The sequence below is a fragment of the Bison bison genome, unplaced genomic scaffold, assembly GCF_000754665.1.
Source record: "Bison bison bison isolate TAMUID 2011002044 unplaced genomic scaffold, Bison_UMD1.0 scf7180017864492, whole genome shotgun sequence".
Classification (NCBI taxonomy): domain Eukaryota; kingdom Metazoa; phylum Chordata; class Mammalia; order Artiodactyla; family Bovidae; genus Bison; species Bison bison.
The window spans coordinates 7957715-7973797 of record NW_011495051.1 but is presented as its reverse complement, the minus strand read 5'-3'; the positions used below and the strand labels follow the sequence as shown (position 1 = coordinate 7973797).

Sequence of the window (16083 nt, the reverse complement as noted above, 5' to 3'; positions counted from 1 at the left end):
GCCCGCGTGGTCGGAGCCGCCTAGAATCAAAGCCCCGGGTTCGAGGCTCAGCGCTTCCCTGCACCCGGGATCACCGGATACCCCTCCCCGCCGCCGCTTGTGCGTTCACCTGCGTAGCCTCCGATACTCTCACCGCGGGGTGGGGATGCCAGGGGGCGCGGCGGTGGCTCCTGGCACGTTGGTGCCACCCGCGCACCGAGCTTCCGGGAAGCCCGAGGGGCCGTGGCCTGCCTCGGGGTCGGCTCCCGCCTGACTTTCGCTATTGAAGACCCGCGAGCGCTTCCACTGTCCGGGGCGGCGGGGGAGGGGGTTGTGGCTGGGCTCCGGGTCGGCGGGGCCTACGGGGTCGCGGCCGTCGAGTGGGGGGTTAGCCTCGGGACGCCCGAGAAGGAGGCGGGGAGAGGGCGGAGAGGGCGCGGCGGGGAAGGAGTCGTGATTCCCCGCCCTTCCCTCAGGTGCCCGGCGCCGATGGGCGAGGAATAGGGCGGCGGGCAAGGGCGCCACGGCTAAGCCCACCAGGCCCGTCCCCCCACCCCTTCGCAGTCCCTTCCATCCGCCGTGTTTCGTCGTCTCAGCGCGAGTCTGCTTCCCACGACCTGCTCTTCTTTTAACTCCGCACAGTGCAGGCCTCACGTTCAGGTGGCCGAAGGATCCCGGCAGAGCTGTCTACCTACCTACTGGGGTTTTCATTGTTTTTACTTTTTATCTCCAATCTGGAGGCGCGAGGAGCTCGCAGTTGGGAATTCGAACTCCGGCTCTGCCACCCTCTAGCTCTGCGCGGCTGGACCCATAATTTAACCGCTCCATGCTTCAATTTCCTTCCTCGTAAAATGTTAATAGGGCTTCTGTGGTGGCTCAACGGTAAAGAATCCTTCTGCAATGCAGGGGACACAGGATCGATCCTTGGGTCGAAGAGATGCCCTGGAGAAGGAAATCGCAACCCACTCTAGTATCATTGCCGGGGAAATTTCATGGACAGAGGAGCCTAGTGGGCTATACAGTCCCTGGGGTCTTAAAGAGTTGGACACCACGTAGCAATAGATGTTAATAATACAGGCACCTACCTGGTAGATTATTGGGAGAACTAATTGAGAATGCTAGCGCTCAATAAATATGAATGATTGTTATTTTCCATGGAAAGTGATACTGATTTTCCATTTATGCTCTTTGTTATATAAAGTTAACTTTTAAATGTATGTGGGGTTTTTTTCTTTTAAGAGTCCGTCTGTATGAAACGCTAGACTGAACAGATACTGGTCTAAGAAAGGATTCCGCCTGCCCCTGGGGTGAATTTGGAAGATTCTGCCTCCCTGCTCTGGGTTTGGGATTAATCCCACGCAGGAGAAGGCTGGGGTGGGGTTCCTTGCTTCTCCTCCCTTGCCGGTGGCGGTGGTGAAGCTGTGGTTTGAGTGCCTCCAGAGGTGGCGCCATAGCATAATCGCCAAATACTGTATGGGGAGTGGCTGAGGCTGTGAGTAAACCCACACCCTTCTCCACATGCCAAAGGAAACCTCTGGTATATCTCAAAATTAACATCTACAAGCCCTGAGACCCAGCAGTGACATGTGCAGTAATTTATCCAAGGTACCCTTGCACACGTTTAGGAGGGTGTATGTACACAGATGTTTATTGCAATACTGTGTTTAAATGCCAAGTGTTGGATTTAACATGTGTGCATCCCTAGGGCCCTGGTGTAATCTATGCTGTGAAATACTATGCAGCCAGTAAAAAGAAGCCGTTAGCTGTGTAAATGTTTTACCTCAATATTTTTAAATGTGAAAAAAAAAAAAGCTCTGTAAAGCAATTATTCAATTAAAAAATAGTGACATAAAAAGTGTTATGGTCTGTGCCCCCTCCCCACCATCATATATTGAAGCCCTAACATAACAAGATGATGGTATTTGGGCTTCCAAGGTGGCACAGTGGTAAAGAATCTGCCACCCAATGCAGGAGACTAGGGTTTGATCCCTGGGTCAGGAAAATCTCCTGAAGGAAGAAGTGTCAACCCATTCCAGTATTCTTCCTGGGAAAATCCCATGGACAGAGGAGCCTGGCAGGCTATAGTCCATGGGGTCCCAGAGTCAGACACAACTGAGTGACTGAGCCCACATATAAAAATAAGTGATGTTATTTGGAGATGGGGGCTTGGGGAGGTAGATTTAGATGAGGTCATGAGGGTGGGACCCTCATGATGGTATTAGTGCCTTTATCAGAAGAAACACCAGAGAACTTAGATCTCTTTCTCCACCATGTGAGGACACAGCCACAAGGCAGCTGTCTATAAGCTAGGAAGAGAGTTCTCACCAGAAGCTTACCATGCTGACACCTTGATCTTGGACTTCCAGCCCTATGAGAAATAAACTTTGGTTGTTTAAGGCACCCGCTGCTGTGGCTGCTAAGTCGCTTCAGTTGTGTCCGACTCTGTGCGACCCCATAGATGGCAGCCCACCAGGCTCCCCCGTCCCTGGGATTCTCCAGGCAAGAGTACTGGAGTGGGCTGCCGTTGCCTTCTCTGTTAAGGCACCTAGGCTGGTCCAATTAACACAGTACAAAATCTAGACATGCAACAATTTCCAAGATGATACTATTAAACGATCAAAGCAAGGTGGAGAGCAAAGCTAAAGTTGTGTAAAAAGAGAGAAGATGTATTTACATTTCAGCTCATTTACCCACAGAATGGCTCTGCAAGTTTCCCAAGTGTATATATCCGGGAGTGGGAACTGGTGCTTTTTGAATTTTGTAAAATGTGAACAAGTAAATAACTCTTCTGCTATCACACCATCATCAAACAACTGAGCAATGGGGTGGGGTGGCTCAGGTTGCTCTGGAAGATTACAGGAGCCTGGGGATACTGGAACCAGGTAGGAAATTAGAATCAGTTCTCAAAGCGCACTGGCATATGACCCCAGGCTTGAGTGTTTGTGTTCCAGGAAATAGGTTGGTTTTCCCAGTGCTTACAGCATGCAGGGACGGTGTGAGCGTGGCCCACGGGAACTCAGTTCCCCTGGCTCGTCAGTGCCCCTCACCCACACCCCTACACACCGCGTGTCCCGGCAAATGGTGTGCCACAATCTGAACCCGAAGCCCCAGGCCCTTTCCCCAAACCCACCCTGCCCCTCTCCAGCCTGCCTCTCCACACTGAGGTTAGGAATGTGCCTGGGGACAGCTGGGAGCCCGAGACAGCTGGGAACTGTGGTCAGGATGCCTGGAACCTTTCATGGGCACAGCCGGGGGCCCTAATATCGCCCTGGCAAAAAATGCAGACCCTTGAACAAAGGAGTGTCGGTCTGGGCTTAACAGACCTCTTGAAAATGTGGAGCCTAACCTCCTTGGCTAATATCCTGGCTCAGAAAATAGGATAAAATACTCAGTTCCTGGATTCTCCTCATCTGTCAAATGGGAGTGAGAAAACCTACCTTACAAGATTGTAGGAAAGGTGAGAAAAAGGCATGTCCCAGGCCTAGAATACTATGGGAGTAACTATCCTGTTCTGTGCTTAGTCAATCAGTTGTGTCCGACTCTTTGTAACCCCACGGACTGCAGCCCACCAGGTTCCTCTGTCCATGGGGATTCTCCAGGCAAGAATACTGGAGTGGGTTGCCATGCCCTCCTCCAGGGGATCTTCCCAACCCAGGGATCGAACCCAGGTCTTCTACATTGCAGGCAGATTCTTTACCATCTGAGCCACCAAGGGTAAAATCAACTAATTACTCTTATTATTCAATTATATTTTTATTCTTTTATGAAGGATCTGATACCACTTTCAAAAAAATCTTGTTTCACAGAGGAACAGGCTGAGTCTCCTAGAGTCAAGTTTTAGGGTGCTCCGTCTTTGGCCTCTCCTCTAAAAATGAACACCTGTCCTTGACTCCTTTCTCCCCCACACCCAATTCCTCAGTAATTCTGTCCAATCCCTCCCAAGTCTGTGGAGAATCCATACGTCCCAGTCCTTGTCATCACTCTCCTAGGCAGTTACCATCACCCAGTTCTCCTGGCTTCACCCTCTACAGAGAGCAGAGGCAGTTGTAAATGCCTGAGCCTGATTAAGTCCTTCCTCTGCCTAGAACCTTCCAGGAGTACTACTTCACTCAGAGCAAAAGAAGTTTCTCCCCTGGGTCCATAAGGCTTTGCCCCACCTGCCCCATTATTTCCCTTTGTTTCTTCTCTGCCTCTCCATCCTTGCTCCAATAGCACTAAGATCTTTGCTTTTGGGAGAACACACAGGCATATTCTAGCCTTAGGACCTTTGCACCTGCTGTTCCCCAATTCTGAAATGCTCTTCCTTCAGAAGTTCCCAGGACAAGGAATTCCCTAGCAGTCCATAATTAGGACTCCCTGCTTCCACTGCAGGGGTTGTGGGTTCATTCCAGATTAGGGAACTAAGATCCCACATGCCAAAAATAAAAGTTCCCAGGATAAAAAAAAAAAAAAAAGTTCCCAGGATAATAATCACCTCAGCTCACAGCACATGTCACCACCTCTTCCAAAAGACATCACCTGACCACCATCGCATCACTGTATTGTCACCGGAATCATCTCCACACTTCTTCACGCCCTTATCATCTCTGAGTCCGACACAAGAACATCAATTCCACAAAAGCAGGGATTTTTGTCTGTTTTCTTCATTGCTGTGGAGTTTAGCGTCAATAAAATATATTTTCCTAGGTCTTTTCTGCTTCCACCATCTTCATCTTTGGCTGCTTTTTCCTATAAATTCCTGTATTTAAAAAGTCTGCAAAAGTGCTCTTAGGAAGGGCAATCGCGGTCAAAGGGCGTCAGTCTGTAGCTGGCGGGGTTACCAGGGTCCCGGCGACCGTGGGTGCACCAGGGCAGGCGGTGGAACCGCTGGTCTCTAACCCGTCCCTCTGGGGCGAGGAGCGCTCGGAGCGGCTGGAGCTGCCATCCAGGCCGGGAGGCAGCCAGCGGTGCAGGTCGCCCGAAGCCCCAGGGGCGCTCCCAGGCCGCCGGGAGGCACCTGGGTCTCGGCAGCAGGGGCCCCGGTTGCAGCAGACGAGGCGCAGGAGCGCGTGACGCAGGTCGCGGTTGGTGAACGTGTAGATGATGGGGTTCAGGAGCGAGTTGGCCATGGCCAAGCCCAGGAAGGGGTCCGCCTGCAGGAGTACAGGGCAGGCGCGCGCCGGGCACGCCACGTCCAGCAAGAGCAGCAGGAAGAGAGGGCCCCAACAAGCCACGAAGGCCAGGAGCACCACGCTGAGCGTGCGCAACAGCGCCAAGGAGCGCGGCGTGTGGCGCGCGCGCATCGAGGCGCCCTCGCCAGTCCTGGGGTGCGCCCGTAGGCGCCGCGCCTTGGAGCGAACCTGGCAGTATATCCGCGCGTAGAGCGCGCAGATGGCAGCCAGAATGCCGAGAAAGGCGAGCACGCAGAAGAGCACGTAGGCCTTGGCGTAGAGCGGCAGGACAGTGGAGCAGGCCTCCAGACGGCCCAGACAGTTCCAGCCGAGCGCTGGCAGTAGTCCGAGGAGCAGCGACAAGCCCCAGGCGGCGGCCGCCAGCGCCAACGTGCGCCCCCGACGGGCGGCGGGCGCGGGTCCCCGACGCTCCATGGTGAGGAGGCGCTCGAGTGCAATGGCCAAAAGGCTCAGCACAGACGCGGAGAGCGCCACGAAGACGCCGCCCTCACGGGCGAACCAGAGCCCGGGCGACAGGCGCAGCGTGAATGGCCCCGACAGCAGGATGTTGGCGGCATAGGCGGCGCCGGCCAGCAGGTCGGACAGCGTGAGGCTGCCCAGAAGCAGGAACATGGGCGCATGGAAGCGCGGGTGGCGTCCGAGCACGACCAGCACGGCTAAGTTCTCCAACATGATGAGCGCGCACACGGCCAGGCACACGACGGCGTCTGCACGCAGTCCCGCACCAGGCTGGTACCGCGTACCGCGGAGCTTGCCGGTGTAGTTGTAATGCTGGAGGATGACCTCGCTCACCCGCGGCGCAGGCCGCAGCAGCCCCGGCTCCATGGGCCGCCCGCCCCAGGGCTGCGGAGAGGTTGGGAGCAATGTCAGGCCTGATGGTCACCATCCCCGGCGGCCTGCGAAGGCAGGCATAAGCGGTGCCTGACCTGGGAAGGGGGTTCTAACCCCCTACTCCCTACCCTACACTCACGCCGGGGTCCAGAGGGAATTTGGGATAGAAGAGGGGGTGTCCATGGAGACAGGCCGACACAAGGAGACAAATCATATCACGAAGGGACAGGGTAACAGAGTCCCACATGAAAGGGACACTAATAATTCATACACAGGCACGGATACTCAGAGGCATCTTAGTCAAAAACAGAAAGAAACAGCCACACAGAGAAAGGGACACATACAGTGACACATCGACAAGGACATGTGCACAGATAGTCACAAACTAGGGCAAAATTCGCAGTTACACCCTCTCAGGGAACCATGAAAGTACGTTCAGGTCTTCCCTGGTGGTCCAGTGGATAAGAATCCACCGCCTCCCAGTGCAGGAGACAAGGGTTCAATCCCTGGTCCAGGAGGATCCCACAGGCCGCAGAGCAACTGAGCCTGTGCGCCACAACTATTGAGCCCAGGCACCGCAACTACTGAAAACTGAGCACCCTAGAGCAACAAAAGAACCCACGCAAGAAGTCCTAGCTGGGCAACTAGAGAGTGGTCCCCACTGGGTGCAACCAGAGGAAAGCTCACGCAACAACAAAGACCCAGCACAGCCAAAAATAAAAATAGTTTTTTAAAAAAGAAAGCACAAAAAGAAATTTTAAAAAAAGGAAGTACATTCACACATGACAAGGGGACACTGAAAGATATATACAAATTCCCCTCCACACAGACAGGATTTTATGCCTAGTCTCACAGGCCACAATTTCACAACCTCCACCCACCCTCTGGGACCCAGAACCCCACAATCTACGCGCCTCGCTGCATAGAGGTTTTTTCCCTGCGAACTCCCCCCTTCATTCGCTGCAAAACCTCAGTGAGAAGGCAGAGAAAACTCCACCCATTTTGCAGGGCTAGAGCCTGAGGGCAGCAGACGGAATTCACCTCTCATAGACTCTTGCAGAGGGACATACACCTCAATAAAGTATAATACCTCCCAACTGTGACTTCGCGCTAAAATACCCTGGGCAGCTCTCCCCTTAACCCCAATTTACAAACGAGGAAACTGAGGCTCAGACGAAGTACCTCGCAAAGAAGCAGACACAAAGATTTTCATGCTCCACACAAACACATCCACGCAGAAACTGAGACACAGTCACGGAAGTCCCACTGAACAGACAGAAAACCAGGGCCTGGGGAGGGGAACGGATTTAATTGAACAGGGCAGAAACAAATGCCTCCCAGACGGCTTGAGCTGCACACAGGGAATCAGGCGCAAATACAGACTCACAGCGAGTCACGGACTCAGCCATGCTGGGGGGAAGGGGACACCAAACACACGCAGATGAGGGTCACCCCAGGGTCACACTCGCTGCGCTGGGGACACTGCGCAGTGGTTCGCAGCCTGTGTACCTCCCACCTCTCCTCCTTTTGCCTGGAGACAAGGGTGAGGTAGCGAAACTTGCAGTGGTGTGGCTGGGAGAGGACGAGGCGGGGGGGATTCCGGGTGCCTCCCACCCCCATCCCGGGTCCCCGCATCCAGTCCCGAAATCTCAGGTTTTCCCCTTCCAAGAGCCTTCGGGAAAGGCCCGAGAAATCCAAGCCAAGGGGACAAGGGTGGTGGCCAGGGCAACCCCCACCCCCGGGCCGGGACGAGCCCCGCGCGCGAAAGGACCCGGTGGTGGACACTCACCGCTGCGCCCAGGTAGTGCGCGCTCGACAGTCGCGCGGCCGGGAGCGGAGAGAGCGGCCCCTGTTCGGGAGGCGGGGCTGGGGGCAGGCGAGAGGGCGGCCCCCAAGGCAGAGCGCTGGCAATCGCCAGCAGTTGCCCCCTCCTCCTCTTGGGGTACGGGCTGCCAGCCCGCGGCTGCCAGCGCGTGTCTGCCAGTCTGTACCACCCGCCGCGGCAACGGAACGCGCCCTCGGCGCCGACTGGCACTGGCCAGCCCCCGGCTCCCCACTCCGGGCCCGGGCGGCCCTCCCAGGGACGCTCCGTCGCGGTGGGAGGATCCGGAGACACGAGCAGGGGGAGGGTTCTTCAGCCCGGGCGGCCGCAACCTGAGTTTATTCCCCCCCTGTCCCCCCAACACCTAATAGAGGGGTCCCCTCTGTGCTCTGGGCACTGATCCCTCCCCTTTTACCACCTACCTTCTGATTAAACGTCCTGGGCTGCACCCCAAGGACGTCCAGTCGGCGGAAGAACCCCGGCAACCCGGGTTAAGAGGGGTCTTTAGCAGCCGTAGCCTCAATTCCCCTTCCCCCCAACAGATAGAGCCGTCGGCTTCGGGCTCAGGCCCCACCCCCTTTCCCCTCTCCCATCCCCAGTTTGGGGCGGGTGGGGGAGGTCAGGCGCATTCAAGATGCTGTTGGCAATCTTCTCCTCCCCAGATAAGAAGAATCTGGCTCGTAAGTCCCCCTGGTTGTCCCGCTTCCCCCACCCCGTATCTCTCCCCTTTATCACTCTGGACAACGTGATTTACTCGGTTATCAGGTTTCTGGGCTGTGTCCCCACCAGACAGTCAGCCCCACCGGGGCAGAGATTTGTGTCTGCTCTGGGCATTGCCTGGACACAAGCCCGTGCCCAATAAGCAGCCGCGGAGATAGTGAGTGAATGAATGACTGTCTCCCTCACTTTCTCCGTGTGTTTCTCCCTCCTGATTTCTCGGGGTGTCTCCGTCTCTGTTTCTCTCCGTCTCTGTGTGTGTGTGTGTGTCTCTCTCAGTCGCTTCTTTGTCTTTCTCCGCCTGTGTCTCTCCCACGCCTCTCCCAGGCCTCAGCTCCTCCATTGGGCCAGTCCCAGCTGGCCCCGCACCCGCCACCCCCACTTCCCAGGAGCTTCCAGGCTGGGAAGCTCCCTCCGATCAGAGGCCAGAGCCGGGAAGGGGGGGCTGGGCCTGGCTGCTGCGACCTTCGCTAGGACTGTGCCCTTTGCACCGGCCGCCTCAGGTTCTGCTGGCCTCGGCCTCCGGTGGGGTGAGGGCGGCCCAGAGATGATCAGCAGATGGATCAGATGGGTCAGAGGGACGCCCCCCGGGAGAGAGACCCCTTGGGGCACCCAGGCTAGGTTGCATCCTCCTGTCACCTCTTAGGGATCCCAGTGGCTCCAAATAGAACCACTCTTCCCTGCTCCTTTCCTGGTGGGTCAGATGGTAAAGCGTCTGCCTACAACGCTGGAGACCTGGGTTGGGAAGATCCCTTGGAGAAGGCAATGGCAACCCACTCCAGTTCTCTTGCCTGGAAAATCCCAAGGATGGAGGAGCCTGGTAGGCTGCAGTCCATGGGGTCGCAAAGAGTCAACAGAACTGAGTGACTTCTCTTCTCTTTGCCTGCTCCAACAGATCAGGCACTGGGGCAACGCAGCCAGGGAAGCCAGAGTTGGGGGGTGCGGAGATGGCTGTTGGGTGGGGTGGGTGTGGTAAGATTTGAGTGCTGGAGCCCCCACCCTCCCCCACCAAGCCATCAAGGATGAGCCCTGAAGATTCCCCAAAGTGTCAGGGCCATGTGCTTGATAAATGACCCCCTTCTGTAAAGGGGAAGCCACACCCTAGGGTGGGAATGTGGCTGCTTCTCACCTCCCAAGTGGCAATCTCACCTCCCACGGGCCCTATATACAGTGGAGGGGGGCTTCCGGCCCTGGGTCCCCGGCCCAGCACCCCCAACTTGTGCCACTTCATGCATGAGATCCCACAAGATCACAGCCTTCTTCTGCTCCAGATGGTCCCATGGCTCCCTATGTGGCTCAGAGTAAAAGTCCAAATTCGAAAAATACCAGGCCTTCAAGGCCCACAAGGCCTGGCACAGTCTCTCCCTCTTTTATCTCCATTCTTCCTATTCCAGCCCCACTGTCTCCCCCCCGCACCCTGCCCCGGCCCCAGACCACATCCTCACAGTCTTCAAGACCTTGGGACTTGGGGATCAGCGTGACCAGAACACCCTGCCCCCAGCTCTTCCCAGGCAGTCACTTCCTCAGAGAGGCCTTCCCGTCTGTGTCGCCCTCCTCCCCAGTCTCACACTGCAGTTGGTACCGTCTGAAATGACCTTCATTATTTACTGATTCATATGGTACATCATATGTCTCTGCCCTGGACTCCCAGCTCCAGGAAGGCAGGGGCCCTGTCTGTGCTTCTCCCCAGTCATTGAGTAAAAATTAAGAGCTTGGAGACTGGAGCCAGGCTCAGTTACTTTGTAATCTAGGACTCAAGACAAGTGACACTCTCCTCGGAGCCTTGGTGGCCTCTTTTGTAAAATGGATAATGACAGTTTCCACTCTGAGAGATGCCCTTGAGGAGGAAGGCATGGAACGGAGCTTCCAGACACAGGTGAGTGTTCAATAAATGTTGGCTAGGGCACTAGTGGGAAAGAACCTATCTGTCAATGCAGGTAGACTTAAGAGATGTGAGTTCGATCCCTGGGTCAGGAAGATCCCCTGGAGGAAGTCATGGCAGCCCACTCCAGTATTCTTTGCCTGGAGAATCCCATGGACAGAGGAGCCTGGCGGGCTACAGTCCATAGGGTCGGACACAATTGAAGTGACTCAGCACGCATGCACAGGTGCTTCTGGGCACCACTGTATCCCTGAGGAGGAATTAGAAGGGGTACAGCTCAGGCCCCACCCGCCCCACGTACCACCACCAACCCAGCCCGCCCCACGCCTTGCCCCCCACCCATGCCTGGTCTCTTCCCAGGGAAGGGCACCCCTGCCACAGCCTGCCCGCCTGATGCATGCCTGGGCTGGCACACCTGCCTAGCAAGTTCTGCTGCCAGGGCCGTCACCCACAGGGGCTGCTCCACCCAATCTGTACCCATTCTCCCTGAGCTGTAGCCTTGGCTCTAAAAGAGCAAAATGCCTCCCACAGCCCCCTCACACTTCCACCCATCCAAAGAGGCAGAGGGCTGCAGCAAGACTTCCTAGTCCCCCATCTCTATCTCCCATCTACCAGTTCTGAGGCTTGTATGTGGCTGCAGGGAGCTGCAAACTGACAACTTTCCCACGACCAGAGCAGTCATGTTTCCGCAAGGAGGGGAGGAGGTGGTGTCTCAAACTGTAGGTCAGAGGGCCAACTCTGCCTCACAACTATAAGATTTGTTTGCTTGGCTCCAAGGTTTCCCATTCAAACGTCTGTCTGAACTGAATAGAAACACTGTACTCGGGTGAGTGAATTTGTGTCTCACAGGGGTAGAGCTTAATTTGGGAATAGCTATGTACTAGCATTGAACAAATAAGTACATAGATTGTAGATACTGACAACCAGTTTTCATACTGTTGGAGAGGAAGTTGCAAATAAGCACCGTGTTGCTAGATGGGGTTATCATTATGAGATGTTTAATAGTTAGAGATGAACCTATTTGCAAAGTGGAAATAGAAACAGAGGCAGAGAACAAACATACCGATGCCAAGGCAGGGGAAGGGTGGGTGGGATGAATTGGGAGATTGAGACTGACATATATACACCATTGATACTGTGTATAAAATAGATAACTAATGAGAACCGACTGTATAGCACAGGGAACTCTACTTAATGCTCTGTGGTGACCTCAATGGGAAGGAAATCCAAAAAGGAGTAGATATGTATACAGAGAGCTGATTCACTTTGCTGTACAGCAGAAACTAACACAACATTGTAATGCAGCTATACTCCAATAAAAATTTTTTTAAATAAAGGTTTATATTTTTTTAATAAAGGATTATATTTTTTTAAATATAGGTTTGAGTGTATACAGATTTCCTAGCTCTGTCTGCCATGTGTCCAGAAGCAATGACACCCTAGAAGCAATGCATACACTCAGCATCCAGAACTGGTTTCTGAATGCCACTTTCCAGGAGGAGGAACCAGGGCTCCTTGGAGGAATGACTGCTTCTAGGATTAGGGCAGAGAAAATCCACAAGGACATTGGAGCCTCTTCTAGAGCCAGAAGTGGAGAAATCAAAAAGGCAAAAGGACAGGAGCCAGCCTGAAAAGAACTGCTGGCCAAAGCTGGGACAATTTGAACAAACCAGACAGCATTAGAATTGAATTATAACCCGAAGAATAAGTAACCACAAGTCCAAACTGATTTAAATACACGAGTGAGTCTATTTTAAGATGAGGGAGAAGGAACAACTCTTCCTGACAGAAAAATTCCAGTTAAGAAAAGTATAATGAGGGGCTTCCTTGGTCGGGTCCAGTGGTTAGAACAAAGAGCTTCCATTGCAGAGGTCGTAGGTTCAATCCTTAGTCGGGTAAGTAAGATCCCACAAGCTATGGGATGCAGCAAAAAAAAAAAAAAATCACTATGCACTTTGGGTGATAATGATGTGTTCATGGGTCATGTAGATTCACCAGTGGTTCAAAATGCACTACTGTTGTGTGGGATGTCCATAGAGGGAGAGGTTTGGGGTGGGAGATTCTGGGTGTATACGGGAAATCTCTGCACTTTCTGCTCAATTTTGCTGTGAAACTAAAACTGCTATAAAAAAAATAAAATGTATTAATCAAAAAAAAGGAGGGGGGATAAATTAGGAGTTTGGGATTAATATATACACACTACTATAGATAAAATAGATAATCAACAAGGACCTACTGTATAGCACAGGAAATATTCTGTAATAACCTGTATGGGAAGAGAATCTGAAAAAGAATGGATATAACTGAATCATTTTGCTATACGCCTGAAACTACCACAACATTATAAATCAGCTATGAAAGTGAAATGTTAGTTGCTCAGTTGTCTGTGATTCTTTGCGACCCCATGGACTGTAGCCCCCCCAGGCCCCTCTGTCCATGGAATTCTCCAGGCAAGAATACTGGAGTTCGTAGCCGTTCCCTTCTCCAGGGGATCTTCCTCACCCAGGGATTGAACCCAGATCTCCCCCATTGCAGACAGATCCTTCACAGTCTGAACCACCAGGAAGCCCAAATCAGCTATACTTCAGTATAAAATAAAAATTAAAAAAAAATACATAAAAAGCATTGGCCTGAGAAATCCATGGGTGGATATATGTCCCCAGGTCACTCTACTGGGTCGCTTTGGGTATTTCTATTGCCAGCCTGGCCTCTGAAGGTATTTGAACTTGAAATGCCTAACTGTGCTGTCAGGAGCACAATTTTTTTTTTTTTAATGTTTATATTCTTATTTATTTTCTGGGCCAAGTCTTAGTTGAGACATGTGGGATCTAGTTTCCTGACCAGGGGTCCAACCCAGGTCCCCTGCACTCAGAGCCTGGAGCCTTAGCCACTGAACCACCAGGGAAGTCCCTTCGTTTCGCTTTTTTTTTTTTCGTTTCGTTTTATGACTGAATAGTACTATTGTATGAATGTCCTTATTAAAGTTTTTTGTTTTTTTTTTTACCGAAGTTTATTCTTAAATGTACAATAGGTTCTCAGACAACACTTCATTCTAGCTACAGATGGCAACAGATATTATGGCAGGGAATCCAGATGTTTAAACAGGAATGGAAATAAGGGTCTTCGTTGCCTCAGACACAGGAACAGCTTGCTGCTACTATTGCTGCTAAGTCACTTCGGTTGTGTCCAACTCTGGGACCCCATAGATGGCAGGCAGCCCACCAGGCTCCCCCGTCCCTGGGATTCTCCAGGTAAGAACACTGGAGTGAGTTGCCATTTCCTTCTCCAATGCATCAAAGTGAAAAGTGAAAGTGAAGCAGCTCAGTCATGTCCGACCCCGCGACCCCATGGACTGCAGCCTACCAGGCTCCTCCATCCATGGGATTTTCCAGGCAAGAGTACTGGTGTGGGGTGCCATTGCCTTCTCCGAAGGAACAGCTTACTGTTTGCCAAATTTCTTAATTTCACCTCTGGCCAGAGGGCCTTTCCCTGAGGCCTTTGCTTTTAGCTCCTCCAGTTTCTTCTGCTCTTCCCTCTGTTTCTGCTTGAATGTCTTATCTTCCTGGTCCATCTCCTTGGCTTGCTTCCTGGGCTGCTTCAGGGGCTTCTTCTTGCCACCTTTACAGCCCAATATGGTGCCTGCTGCCCCTTCCCCAGACCCTGTCATCAGAAGTGCTAAAGATTTTAAAAGGCTCTGAGAAGAGGCTTTGAGTTGGGAGGAGGATGGGAGGAGAAGGCAGCTTCGTAGGGATGGGGTAGGGGGGAAATCGCCTAGTCCCCAGGTGCTGGGCACAAATTGGGCAGAGCCATGCTTTTCTCACCTGCTCACTTCGGACCTTGTGAGCTGCCCAGGGGAAAATCTGACCTCACCCTCCCACACATGTGTCCCCAGTTACTGCTAGGATTAAACCCAGGCCAAGGGAAGGGAAGATCCCCTGGAGGAGGAAATGGCAACCCACTCCAGTATTCTAGCCTGGGAAATCCCTTGGACAGAGGAACCTGACTGGCTAGAGTCCATGGGGTCTTAAAGAGTTGGATATGACTGACTTACTAAGCAACAAGGGCTCCAAAAGCTGCAGGTGTGGATGGGGGAACTGAGTCCCCTGGAGGCAGAGGGGACAGGGGCACCCCTCCATGCATCCCTCACTTCCAAATGAGCCTTGAAACTTGGAATCAGAACCTTCTCTCTCTCTCTCTCCCTCTCTCTTCCTTTTCACACTTAGACATTCATTTCACAAACTAGGTTGTGGAGGGGAAGGGAAAGAACAGCTGGGCAGAAGGATTGAGTCAGCATATGCAAAAATCTGGATGCTGGAAAGATTGTGTGAGTAGAAATCATGTCAGTAGGGCAGAATTGTGGCAAAAGGGAAGGAAAGAGCAGGGGTGAGGGGGTGAAGCTGGGGGCAGGGCAAGGGAGGATCTGTGGACCTCAAATATCAGGCCTCTGCTGTCTGATCATCATTTTGCTGTGTGACTTGCTTAACCTCTCTGACCTCAGTCTCCTCGTCTGTAAAATGAAGTCATGAAAGTCTTTTTCGTTCTCACAGTGATCTTGTGATACGAGCACCCTTATTGGTGTAAAGAGCTAACACATTGCCCAAACCCGGAGCTTAACCACTTGATAAATGTCAGACATTATTTATTTTTAACACCCTTATTGAGATATAATTCACATACCACACAATTCACCCATTTAAAGTATGCGATTCTGGGGAGTTCCCTGGTGGTCCAACAGTTAAGACTCAGTGCTTTCACTGCAGGGGGCCTGGGTTCAATCCCTGGTCAGGGAACAAGATCCCACATACTGCAACTAAAGATCCTGGATGCCTCAACTGACCTGTATGTATAAGACCCTGTATGTGTGTGTGTGTTAGTCATTCAGTCGTGTCCAACTGTTTGCAACCCCATAGATTATAGCCTTCCAGGATCCTCTGTCCATGGGATTCTCCAGGCAAGAATATTGGAGTGAGTTGCGGTTTCCCTCCTCCAGGGGATCTTCCCAACCCAGAGATCTAACCCAGGGGTCTCCTGCATTGAAGGCAGATTCTTTACCCTCTGAGCCACCATGGAAGTCCATGCAGCTGTATATATAAATAGTTAAAAAAAAAAGAAAAGAAAAGCATCTGGGGGGAAAAAAGATATATATGTATGTATAACTGAATCACTTTTCTGTACATCTGAAGCTAACCCAACATTGTAAATAAACTATATGTCAATTTAAAAAGAGAAAAAAGAAAGCTCAAGCAAACCAGGCCATTGGCAACTGGCCCTTGCCCTCCTCTCCACCCCTCATCATACCATGGTCTATCTTTGAATCTTCAAATCTGACAACTGTTCCTCATGATCAGAGAAGCAAGACTTGGGGTCAGACAGACGTGGGTTGGAATTCTGTCTCCAGCGATCAGCAGATGGATTCATTTCTGTGAGCCTCAGTTTCCTTATCAGTAAATAGGAATCCTAATTATTCCCTCTCTCACAGGGTTCATTGAGATAGGTCATGTCAACTCTTTTTTTTTTTAACTTGGCTACACCAGGTCCTAGTTGCAGCAAGTGGGATCTTTAGTTGTGACATGTGGGATCTAGTTCTCTGTCACTGTTGTTGAGTCACTAAGTTGTGTCCAGCTCTTCGCGACCCCATGAACTGCAGTACTCCAGGCTTCACTGTCCTTCACTATCTCCTG

General features: G+C 52.3%; 2 protein-coding genes across 3 annotated transcripts in view; both read right to left on the bottom strand.

Annotated features, from left to right (window-relative positions):
* The window catches only part of KEAP1 (kelch-like ECH-associated protein 1), a 10484-nt gene extending 8549 nt beyond the window's left edge, over positions 1 to 1935 (bottom strand). Inside the window, exon 1 of the mRNA XM_010828363.1 lies at positions 110 to 1935. The gene's annotated coding sequence lies outside the window, so the exon portion shown is untranslated. The remainder of the gene's footprint in view (positions 1 to 109) is intronic.
* A 1776-nt stretch (positions 1936 to 3711) lies between these two features.
* On the bottom strand, positions 3712 to 8769 carry S1PR5 (sphingosine-1-phosphate receptor 5). Of its 2 annotated transcripts, none has more exons than XM_010828361.1 (2): positions 8226 to 8769; positions 3712 to 5993 (listed from the first exon to the last, which is right to left on the bottom strand). In XM_010828361.1, the coding sequence occupies exon 2, from the start codon at positions 5973 to 5975 to the stop codon at positions 4776 to 4778; it is 1200 nt and encodes a 399-aa protein (XP_010826663.1). In that variant the 5' UTR covers positions 5976 to 5993; positions 8226 to 8769; the 3' UTR covers positions 3712 to 4775. The 2 variants fall into 2 exon arrangements, with proteins under 2 accessions (XP_010826663.1, XP_010826662.1); XM_010828360.1 differs by lacking the exon at positions 8226 to 8769 and adding an exon at positions 7771 to 8210.
* Positions 8770 to 16083: the final 7314 nt, after the last annotated feature.